This window comes from Mesitornis unicolor, unplaced genomic scaffold (genome assembly GCF_000695765.1).
Source record: "Mesitornis unicolor isolate BGI_N332 unplaced genomic scaffold, ASM69576v1 scaffold40107, whole genome shotgun sequence".
In the NCBI taxonomy this organism is placed as follows: Eukaryota; Metazoa; Chordata; class Aves; order Mesitornithiformes; family Mesitornithidae; genus Mesitornis; species Mesitornis unicolor.
Window position 1 is genome coordinate 75,144 of NW_010197843.1, and position 11,644 is coordinate 86,787.

The following is an 11,644-nucleotide window of genomic DNA, read 5'->3' on the forward strand; positions in this document are numbered from 1 at the left end:
GTAACGTGCGCTTCGCCTCCACCGTCAACTCCGTCTGCGCCGCCGCGCGCTACCATTACGTCACGGTGCTGATGAAGGGCGAGGCGGAGCCGGGGGCGGAGCCGAGCAACCGCGAGCCCGATAAGAACGAGGGTGAGGGCGGCGCGCGGGCGTGTCCCGGCGTGGCTCTTCCGCGCCGAGATTCAAGAAGAGTAAAGTAATACGTTTAGAGTAACTGTGTACGCAACACAGAGCTTGAATACGTCAGCAGCAGCGTCTGTACCAGGCTTGCGGGGGCAGGGTTGTGTCTTCATTTCACACTCCGACTCTTTTTTTCCCCTCCCTACAGGTTGGGAATGGGTGAAATGGGATGAATTTCCTCCAGCGGATCAACTGTTCTGGGCCTTGCGCTGCTTGAGAGAGCAAGGCTACAATCCTTTCACGGAAGAGCTGGATCACCTGAAGGGGTACACGGGGAGTCACCAACTAGGGTGAAAAATAATTGCACTTTATGTAACAAATGCAAGGACAGACTGGCTTTTTTGGTGTAAAAAAGGATCTGTCATGCTCTCTCTGCCAGTGTGAAAATGTCACTCTTCCCAAAGTCAAAAAGATGCCAAATGTTTCAGTGCTTTTACCCTATTTCATGATAGTTGTCTCTCATTCCAGAGCTATTCCTAGCTCTAGTGGTTAATAATTAACATAGTGGTTAATAATTAACATTTTCTTCTATAGAAAACTCCCAGTGTATTATCTGGTTAGTGTTTTAGGTAGCTTAAAACTTCCAAGCTCACTTGGAAACAGTTGCAGCATCAGGCCCAAGAAAAACTTTTAAACCACTGTCCTGCTTCCTATGGAAAACTCTGTATTTCATGCTGCTTTTCTTTAATTATAAATCTTGGACCAATTTTTAAACTTAGCCTTGTCTCACAGCTTCAGTGAAGAAAGTATCATGAACAGGAGTCACATTTTCCACATGATGCCTTTTTTCTCCTGCAGACAGTAGAGCATACTTGAAAATCAGGGTATTATCAACATGAACAAGGTCACGGGGGCTGCTTGGAGGGAGTGAAAATTCCTTGACCCTTCTGCCACCCTTTTCCATTACAGAGTTCTCTTTGCAGATGGGTGCAATTCTGTATGGCTGCTGAGATTTGGCAGGATTGTTAATTTTCAGTTTGATGTGACAGCTGAATTGGTAGTGAATGAAATCACAGTACACAAAGATATATAAAAAAATAATGACTTTCTATTTTTTCTTTTTTTTTTTTCCTCAATTCTGTAACCAAATGTGATTCTTTTCCAGATGCAGTCTTTAGGACATCAGCAATTAATTTTAGGATGACTTTACAAAATCACTATAGGCTGTTTTTTTTTTCTCAAGGTTCTTTTAAAACACAGGTTGTCTGTTTCCTTTAGGTAAACCCATTGTACAAAATGTTCTGAGATTTATTTAAAGGAAATTAAAGGTAACATAAGTACAATATTGAAAGATTAAAATTGTCTGAAATTATGGACTGGCTTGTCAGTGCTGAAAATAAATGAGCTTAAGGGTTTAAAGCTCTTCCTTGCTTTGCACGTGCATTTTCTTAAACAGAGGTGGCTTTTTTTGCTGAGAAGCAGACAAGAGTGGTACAAGGTATAAGGATGCTACTGACAATCACAAGCTTCCTGCTTAGAATTTAAAGGTTTAACTAGGCACAACTTCCCTTAGGACAGATATTCTCTCTCAAGTGAAGAAAGATAATGTAGAGCAGTTTTGAAATAGGAAATACCATTGAAAATTCCTTTACTACTGTGTCTTTGTGGAAAGCTCTTTTTTCCTATTCAAAAGTGGAGATTTTCTTCTTGAAAGCAACTTTATGTACAGTGAAAATTATTCCATTCAGCTGTCAACAAAGAGGCTGTACAAAGAGATGACAGATGTCCTGCCCATCTGTCCCAAAGAAAAAAAATGAAATTTAAAAGAAATATAGTGATTGAAATGATTTAGTACAAGTTTAAATTTTAGAAGACATCCAGCGCCTGATGTGAAAACAGAGGTCACTGTAAAATGGTTTGTCATGCAATAAATATTTTGTTACCTTTAATGATTGTAGTCATTCTGTTGTAAATATACAAATAGTTACTGAAATAAGCACACACACCGTATGTCAGGGGTTCTGTATGTTTTCTGAGTGATCTGATAAAATGACTGCAGTGCATTACTGCCATCAGTAAAGACGATACTGAATAAAGGTTAAAATACATGTGTATATGAGTAACTTTAGACTGCAAAAGAGAGGTGAAATTTTTATAAATCAAAATACTTGCAAAGGAACAGCTGAGACAAAAACCAAATTCCCTATTTCTCTTAAAACAGTGCCCCATCTTCTGTGATTGAACCTGACTGAGGAGAACCTTTTCAGTTCTACATCCTTACGGGATTTATATGTATGATGGTCATATGTGGCAGCATTACTGACAGCAATATTTGAAAGACTGAGGAAGTACCTGATTTGTCAGATACTTCCCATGAGGAATCTGCAAAATGGAAAACCAGAGAGAAACGTAGCTGTCATAAAATGACTCCTTAAGCAAAACAGAACAAGGAGACGAAAGCCAAGGGCAGTGCCTTCGGAAAGATGAAAGAATATTACAGCTGAGGCAGGAGATGCAACTGGGGAAGTAAACAAATTAGCAGGTTCAAAGGACTGAAAATGTTATAGATGACAAGAACAGAGCATCTGTAACCACTTTGTACTGAAAGGAGCTGAACCTGTAGCATGCTCCAAAACTGTCATCTCCAGAGTCCTAGGATGCCTAACCAAAGTACTGGTGAAGCGTTGTGAATGGGCACTCTACATTACAGCCTCAGGGTCTACCCAGTTACCTGTACCTGATAAAGCTCGGCTGAAAAGGATAGACTTTCAGTTGCTGACTGCTCAGCTGCTTCTAATATTCACCTGGCATTTTGCAAAGAGGAAAATAGAGCACAAACTTCTGAAACTCAATCAGAATTCAACCACATACTGGGACAAAATGTGCTAAGCGCTGAAGTTACAAAGTAACTCATCTAAGATTTAAATTTGCAAAATGAAACAAAGTTACAACAAAGCTGATTTTATTTATGACAAAGCATTCATTATATATTACAATAATTACAAACTTTTTTTTTTTTTTACACCTTATTGCCGTATTTTTGTTCTTGGCACATAAATGATCAAGAACCTGGATTAGGCAATAACAAAAAAGAAACAAAATTACAAATTTCATATCTAATTTCTGTGCCATAAAAAAGGCTATCATCAAAAGAGTTAAAGTTACTAACAAACATACAAGGGGATTCCCCTTACACCTTTTTTCCCAGGAACATTTGTCATCTAATGCATAGTAAATATATATATATATACATACACACACGTCTCTTGCAAACATACACATTTACATAATCACTGGAAATTTGACATATCTCCTCCAGCAGAAAGCTCCCATTTTATTTAAACATGTAATGGAAAAAATATTTCTGAAGTCCGTGGTTTTAAATTAGTCACCGCATTTCTGAGCCAGCTGTTATCTCCTCCCTAAAAAGGGCTGCCGGCGTAATGAAAGGGTACTGCAGTTTGCGACGAACAGCATCCAACCTACCTTCACCACAGGAAAGGTCTACTAGGGATACTGTCCCTCTTGTACCTAGTCCGAGTCACTGCTGCTGCTCGAGGAGTCTGTTGACATAACTTCTACATCATCTTCGTTCTCTTTATTGTGTCCTGGAGGCTCCAACATGAAGTCATTACTGTGATTAGGAGGTAGCATGTTCATTGACATATCACTTGACTGCCAAGGATACTGAGGAGCGAGCACATCTGGAAAAGGGGGCATAATCAAACTATCAGCTTTGTATATCAACAAATTCAACAAGAAAGCTCGCCCAGAACTCAAATATAAAATTAAAACACATCTTAAAATCTTTCCTGAATTTTGGCCAGAAGAAACCCTCTAGTAACAGCTAAAAAATATCATGATAGAGCCACTCTTGTCACTGCAAAAGCCTACTCTGCCAGAGGCCCATTTATATACATGGCTCTTGATCTCTCATCACTCCACTTCAAAACTATATGTATTCATACAGAGAATTTCACCTTCAAAGCACAGTTTGAACTGACTTAACATTCACAACCACTGGCAATAATAAAAATGATCACCCTTTGTCAGTATGCAAAAATAGATGAAAGCATTGGATAAAAAAAGAAAAAAAAAGAAAATACTTAATTAAGGTAGACCACAGAAATTCAGAGTAAAAGGTTTTTTCCAAATGTGGCTGAAACACTTTGGTTATTGTTTTTCCAACAGCAAAAATGGTGCATCAAGTGCAAAGGAGAGTGTCCTACTACAAAACCAGGGCCACAGTCAAGAGATACCTGAGAGGTGGGAATGCCCCACTGTGCCCCAGCCAGGCCAGCCTCGGTTGCCTCTGACTTAGCTCAGCTCTGGCTGTTTCTTCTCCTACCCTCCTCCTTCCAAAGCCATCCCATACTGTATTCCCTACCAACCTACCCACCCCTAACATTTCCTAATCTCTCCCTTCCCCACCCCCAAAATGGCTCCCATTTCAAAGCTGCGGTACACATCTATATGCCATTTCTGTTCCCTTCCTTTTAATTTATGCTCCTACTGCTGTGCTTCAGTTCTTCTCCACTTATTACCAGGCACTGTAGCTAAGTCTATCCCATAGAAGAAACCAGCTATATCCTTCTTATAGCAAGAATTTAAAATAATTAGGCAGAGTCAGAGGTGAACAAAAGCCCACCCACATGGGACTTTGAGTACAGAAAGAGAGGGCACTATCTAAGCAGGGGGTCATATATGGTAGACGTACTCTCACTCAGGTGCTGCCTAACTCAGAAGCACAGACTCCACACACACAGCAGCTCCTGATCTTTAAGTCTGCAGACACCTGAGATACGAACTACAGCCACAGTTCCCTAATACCAGATGCATTACCTAGCTGTACAAATCCAACTCACCAGCAGATGTGAGGATGTAATGTGGCCTTTACACCAGTTCTGTGCCCACTTTAGGAAGACCAACAATAATACCAGGTGATCTCATTCCAGCTGTGAAGTTAATCAACTCTATTTGAGCCAGCTGAGAATCTAAGTCAGTGTTTTACATCCTGTAGCCATGCTCCAATACTGGAACCTGTCAGCTATCAAACCAAGTTGAAGGTGTGTGCTAAGCAGCCTCAAAGTTTTGAGGCTACCAAGCAGCCCAGTGGTAAGATTCAGTAAGAACTCAGTAACTGGATGTTTCTCTGCAGAAGTCTCTAAAAGGACTAGATTCCATAATTAGCATTCTCAGGACATGCCTCCACATACCAACAGATTCAGGATCTCTATACAAAATGCTGAGGCAGCCTCTACTTTCTTTTAAATGAAGTTTTGAGGTTTCCCCTCTTACCTGAGTCCAGTAATAAGAGAATTTCCCGAGACAGAGGAGACCCAGATTCAATTAATAATTTTACTTGAAGAGTTTCAATCCCACATTTTACAGCCTCAAGAAAGTCCTAAAGAGTGGGCTTTCAGTTCTTATAGAGACAGCACTCAAAAGTAAAAAGAGCAAATCTGCATCCCTTAAGGCAGAGGAGCCAGCCAGAATGGGCTCTACAAAAACTTGTGCAAATAAATGCTGAAACTCCATGAGGCAAACACAACCTTAACATCTTCTCTGATCATATTTCAAAAGAACAGAAGATATACATGGGCCCCATCCCCAGCATTTCCCTGGTGGGTTGCTATGGACAGACATCAGTTTCACTCTTGTTCAGCTCACTGACCCATTTTATACAAGGCAGAGGTTTATAAAACGAGACAATGCAGAATTTTTAAGTCACTTCCTAAGCAGTGACAATAGGATTAGACAGATGATCAGAAACACAAAATCCAATTTTACTATTTCTCCAATGGAGTTGCAATACAGATTTTTTAATATATTCAGTATAGTTTTTGAAAACAAGTTTTCTTTAACACTGCAAGTGGCTTGACAGACAGGCAAGAACCATTACAGATTTCCTATGAACCCAAACTAAGATTTTTTTCCACAATTTAGTCTAACCATGGTAGTTTAATGCTGCAGACATACAAAACCACTGAATTCTTGACTTAGTTACTGCAATTTACTGCTAAATTCTTTTTTAGCATAAATGAATCTTGCTAAAGTCAAAGGAGGTGCCCATTTCACTAAACAATTAAGGGATTATAGCTCGATTCCTACACTCAAGATACTACCTCACCAGCTGTCCTTTGCAGTGTCTTTTCAATCCAGAACTTCTAAGCAAACAGTCTTGCTATAGAGCATAGACTTAAAGGAAGTAGGGGATGCCAATAAACTTATTTTCTTCAAAACACAGCTTTCACAATTCCACAGTTTCTGTCATCACTGCTAAGAGAAGTCTGCTTTGAAAATGCTTCTCATATGATTTGCTATCATTTAATTTACAGCAATTTGAAATAAGTGAATTGAAGCGTTAGTTGTTTATATTGACTTAGTTGTACTGTTTGCAGTGTGATTTGGCATGAAATAAAATAAAACTATGCAATTTCTAATCGTTAACTTCACTTACTAGATCTTCACTGCTAGAGAACAACATTAGCCGCAATTTTCATTATTTTAACTCTGATTTGCCTTTGCTAAGGGAAATGTGTAATTGCCATGACTTCACAAGGAATAAAGAAAAGCAAAACAAAACTGAGTTTCTCTTACCTGGCAGTCTGCCCGCTGCGAGTGCATCCCCTGGTAAGTGTCCATTAACTCCGTTGGTGGATGGGTTGTTCATCTGACCCAAGAGACCACTCCTCATTTCCAGATCTGTAGGATATGGCCTACGTGGGTCCCCTTTTAAGAAAAAAAAAAAGCAAAGGAATGTTTTAAAATATTTAACAATTGTCTTGCAAACATTAACTTTTTCTTCAGTGCCTAGTTTCCTGACCCATACTCTCATTGCTTGGATCAGCAATGAGCACCACACCTGTTTGGTTAAAATCCAAGTCTGTGTCTTTCACTTAGGCTTTCTTTGTTCACTCAGACTTGGCAAAAAAAGTGCATCAGAAAAAACAAACCAAAACAAACAAAATAACCCCCACATGTTTAGAAGGTATCTTAGCTCTCCCTGCTACTTTACAGCTAAACAGCAAGGACAGGACTTTGAAAAAACACATTCTCATTTTGGACAAGGAGGACAGTTCCCAAAATTGAAACCAGACATAATGAAAGCCCTGCTTCTGACTCCACTAACATCCTCCAAAAAGAATATTATAAGAGCAGGACAGAACACAACTAAGCACATGGAAAAGCCTTTAACATACTTGGTTCTAATTTATAATTGGGGCCAACATTCGGGGGGGAAGCAAGAAAAGGAGAACAGAGGGGGCCAGTCAGTTAATGGAAGCACGCAGTTTCATAGCCTTTTGAAGATGTACGTGAAGTCTACAGGACTTCAGATATCCATTTTTGTTGAAAATATGAGATATAACAGCTGAAAACAACATTACTCTAATAAATCCCAGTGTTTTTCACTGTATAAAAGCACTGTAAAACCAAATACTGACCATGCTTTATTATAAACTATATTATTATGCTTATTTATTAAAAACAAAAATAATCTGTTGTCAAGCATGTTACCTGGTACCCATGTCAGAGGGGCACAAACAGCGTTGCTAGCACTGATCCTATGGGCATATTTAATTATTTCTTCAGAGGAAATGGCACCTGGAAGAATGGAAGAAAAATTACTATATTCTCAAGTGACAGCATCATTCATTATTTCAAAATATTGGACATCAATATCTAAAAGACTGAGAACATAATTTTGTCAAACATTAAGAGCATGCTTCAAATGTAATGACTGCTTAGAGGACTCAAACTATGCAAGGACGAGCTTTACAGTGAACTGATTTTACAGCTGTGAGTTCAGCACAACTTCAATTGCAACAGTTTTTCAACCTTGTGAAAAACACAAATCAATCTCTTAAGCAGTGTACTTTACAAGCACAACTTATAAGACAACTTCAGCACCTACTGTATTATGAAATTCCCTATATTAAAGATTTTGTTTGTTTGTTAATTTTAGAGCATACATGGAGCAGCCCTCCTAAATATGTACGTGTATTACAGTAATATAATCTTTATGAAATTTCTTTATTTTTTAGGTGAAAGAGGTATAACAAAATTATAAGACTGTAAAAAATACCAAGAAAATGCCTCCCACAAAAAAATAAAGTCAGTTTAGCTTGGTAAGTGTCACAGAGTGGCAGGGATTGCTACAAATACAAACCAGTATTCACCAGCTGGTCAGTCTTTCAAATACAATCCACATGCACACATTCTCACACTTTCCCCAGTAGACCTACTGAGGCAATCTGGCGAAACACTTAGGAAATCAGATATACTGCAGTCAGTCCAAGAAGAGCATTGAGACATTTGAATTTAACTTGAAAATTAAGATATGTTTACCACAACAAATAATCCCCTCCTGCCTTTATTCTAAGGAAGAAGTCATACATTCATAATGAAATGGAAGTTTGTATACACATAAAGCATCCAAAAATCTGTGGTGGTAGAAATAAAAAAAATAAAGAACCCTAACTTGAACTCACTAGCAACTTTCTTTACAACTGCATTTACGTAGTGTGTAGAATCATGGATACTCACCTTTTCTTGCCTTTTCAATTGATTTCAGTTTTTCCTTTGCTTGATAAACAGCTGTTGCCTAGTTGTAAAAAACAAACAAACTAACTAAACCACACGTCAATGCATCTTTAATTTGTAAACTTCTACATAATGTTGGCTCTGTGAATAAACCCCTGCATTTTAATTGCATTTTAAGAGAGGAAACTATTCAGTGAACATTTTCAAAATACACAGAAATATGGTAGGTTTGGAAGAAAATTAGCATTATAAAACAAATCTGAATACCATGATAACTAAACCATATTTGACTACTGAAAAAACCCCAAACAACTATGCACTTATGAAGTTTTAAATATTTAAATCCTCTCAAACTAACATAACACTGCTTTCTCCAGAACCACCTTTTTCACAAGTAAATGCTCAAAAGCAAACACATCATTATGAACTTACCAGTATGTGCTCTGCTTCCTTTAGTTGTTTCTGCAGCTGCTGAATATCATTATCCCTCTTTTCTACTACCTTTTCTAAAAGCTGCATTTCATGATGGATTTTCCCCTGATCAACTGCCAACTTCATTAGCTCTTGAAACTCTCCATCTCTCTGAATCAGCAGATCCAGGATCTATTGAACAAGAGTTTTGCAGAACTTTTAGTTTAGCCACAGTAACAACACACCCTCAATTGTGCTGCAAAAAAGAGCAACTGACATCCATAGCAGTACTTCAGTTTGCATGAAAAAATGAAACAGAACTTGTTCCTCTGTTTGCAGAAACAGCCTATGAAGCATACAACAAATGAACAACCAAACCAACTAACCAACCACATGAGGACCAAGAATGCCTTTGTAGTGAGCCCAAAACCTCACCATCACCATTAGCCTGAGTACAGGCAAGGACAAAAAGTGAAAGAAAGAAAAAAAGGGAAAAAACTGAAGTAGAGCATTGTGCTTACCCGAAGAAATACAGTTTAGAAAGTCAGCTTACCTGGCTTTCCTCTCCTGGTTGTGGAAGCTTCTGGTTTCTTGAAATCGCCAAAATTTCAATTAGTTCCCTGAAAGGAAAACTCTGCGTTTGTGCAATTTTCTAGGGCATTATTTGTAAATCACATTAAGTCATCCCAAGATTGTCAAGAGTATTGATGTAATTACAAAAGTATTCACGGACTTCAGTATTTTGTAGTTTTATAGTACAGTGTTGGCAGGGATTTCTCAACCAAGAGTAATTCTGTGAACAGTCTCATGATTGGAGAACGTTTCCGTCTTTGTTCTCCGAGCTCATGAAGTGCTCATGTGTATTTGTACTCATGAAATGTGCTAAGTTCCTGCCAAATAACATAAGACATAAACAGAAGCTCAGAGAAGAAACAGCACAATGAAATGTATTCATATCCTACTTCTACTGCCTTCATTTGTTGCAAGAGGGCATGAAAGTTGTATTCACTATTTTAGTTCTCTACTTTTCCTCCATTTTTTCCCCAACAGAGCAAGTTTCACAGTTGGATTTAGAGCAATAAGGTCTACTCTTTCAAACATCTAAAAAGTTTGTTGTGAAACTACTTTTATAACAAGTATTTCCACAATGGTATATTAATTGTGTATCAAATACAAACACCAAAGAACTATTAATATTCTGGTGCTAGGTTAAAAGTGCTTCTCCAACAAACCTCTTGATCACACTTCCAGGTACCCATTTACCACCATTCTGAAAAGCCATCAAGAACCTCAGAGGGAACCCACTAAACAACAAGAACATGATGCAAGAAGGCATTTTCTATAAATTCAGCAAACTTATTTGGCTTCTAAAGTTATGGATGGCAACTCAATGGTACACGAGTAACTGTCTATCTGAAGACACCATCCTTGGAACAGTACTGATTCTTTTCTTGGTCCAGTGCAGCACAAGTGGGATGTATGACTTATAGAGCGGTGGGGCCAAAACCCTAAAATGAAAACAGGTACTCTTCAAAATGTCTGAAAAAATCCCTCACCAGTAAAGCTCTAACTAGCATCTTGGTGTGTGTCTCTTGGTCACTCCTGAACACTAAAATAATTTAAAACAATTAGAAAACAAATAACTTGTCATTATCACTAAAGCTTTATTATACCTGACCAACATCAAGCAGGGGCAAATAAAACCAGTTGTAAGTAGGTCAACTACTGCCATCAAGGCTGATGTCACGGAGGGTTGTAATTCTGTCTTTCATTAGCCAGATAATGCATAGACACAGATTCAAACTATACAAGGGCTACAGATTAGATATGTTGCTTAATTTCTGCCCCTACCACCAAACCTGCATCATGACTGTGAAAGGCCTAGTTCTAGCTCCATGGTGCTGCAACTCTTTGCTGATAAACAGGAAGATTCACTAAGCACTGCTGAGGTCTGCTCTGGATTCATTATGGTAGAATCTTAGTCCCAAGAATTATAAAAGAAAAACAAGTTCAGATAAAGACCAAGTCTTTTTCTTTCTTTCTTTCTTTTTAAAAAATATTTGTTCTCCAGCAACCTATACATCACAATAAAACCTAAAATTTAAAATAAACTCTAACCAGGAACAAGAGCAATTGACCAATATATTTTCCTTGTCCTATCAGTGGTAATTATATCAAGTGAGCCAGCCACAGATAATATAGGTTAATACCTCTGAAAAAGTTTTCCTAAGCTCCTGTTCTCCTCAAGAGGATGAAAATAATTAGGAATCAGTTTAACTGCACTGCCAGCCAGGCCTCCACAAATGGTGCACAGCTTGGGAGAGGGTTCCCAGTCCAGCCTCAGGAACATGGACCAAGTGAGCATTTATATCACTCCAAAGACAAGCTCTGCAGCCTACTGAGTGAGCTTAACACTGATACAGGCAATGACCAGAACGGTTTAAGTCATGCAACATCACCTACAAATTTCTGACTCAAGTGTAATATTAAGTGACTAATAAAAAGTCTAAAATCGGGGGATGTGCATGCATTTTGCAGGCAATGCAGGTGTCAACCAAGAAAGGTAAGT

At 38.4% G+C, this 11,644-nt stretch overlaps 2 protein-coding genes across 2 annotated transcripts in view; one reads left to right on the forward strand and one right to left on the reverse strand.

Moving 5' to 3' along the window:
* Positions 1-474, forward strand: part of NUDT15 (nudix (nucleoside diphosphate linked moiety X)-type motif 15) — an 806-nt gene extending 332 nt beyond the window's left edge. The window contains exons 2-3 of the mRNA XM_010188932.1: positions 3-132; positions 329-474. Coding sequence (XP_010187234.1) covers positions 3-132; positions 329-474 — 276 coding nt within the window. The remainder of the gene's footprint in view (positions 1-2; positions 133-328) is intronic.
* Positions 475-3,218: 2,744 nt separating this feature from the next.
* Positions 3,219-10,972, reverse strand: MED4 (mediator complex subunit 4). The gene is made up of 7 exons (XM_010188933.1): positions 10,947-10,972; positions 9,629-9,695; positions 9,097-9,267; positions 8,668-8,725; positions 7,639-7,725; positions 6,721-6,852; positions 3,219-3,824 (listed from the first exon to the last, which is right to left on the reverse strand). Exons 1-7 carry the CDS (start codon positions 10,970-10,972, stop codon positions 3,652-3,654), a joined length of 714 nt encoding a protein of 237 aa, XP_010187235.1. The 3' UTR covers positions 3,219-3,651.
* Between the last annotated feature and the right edge of the window lie 672 nt (positions 10,973-11,644).

Excerpts from the sequence above, each read along its gene's own strand:
- MED4 (XM_010188933.1), bottom strand. The coding sequence starts at position 10,972 with ATGGAGCTAGAACTAGGCCTTTCACA. Across the intron at positions 9,696-10,946 it reads CTAGAACTAGGCCTTTCACA|GGAACTAATTGAAATTTTGG; the intron begins GTCATGATGCAG and ends TTTTCCTTTCAG. Across the intron at positions 8,726-9,096 it reads AGGAAGCAGAGCACATACTG|GCAACAGCTGTTTATCAAGC; the intron begins GTAAGTTCATAA and ends TTTTACAACTAG.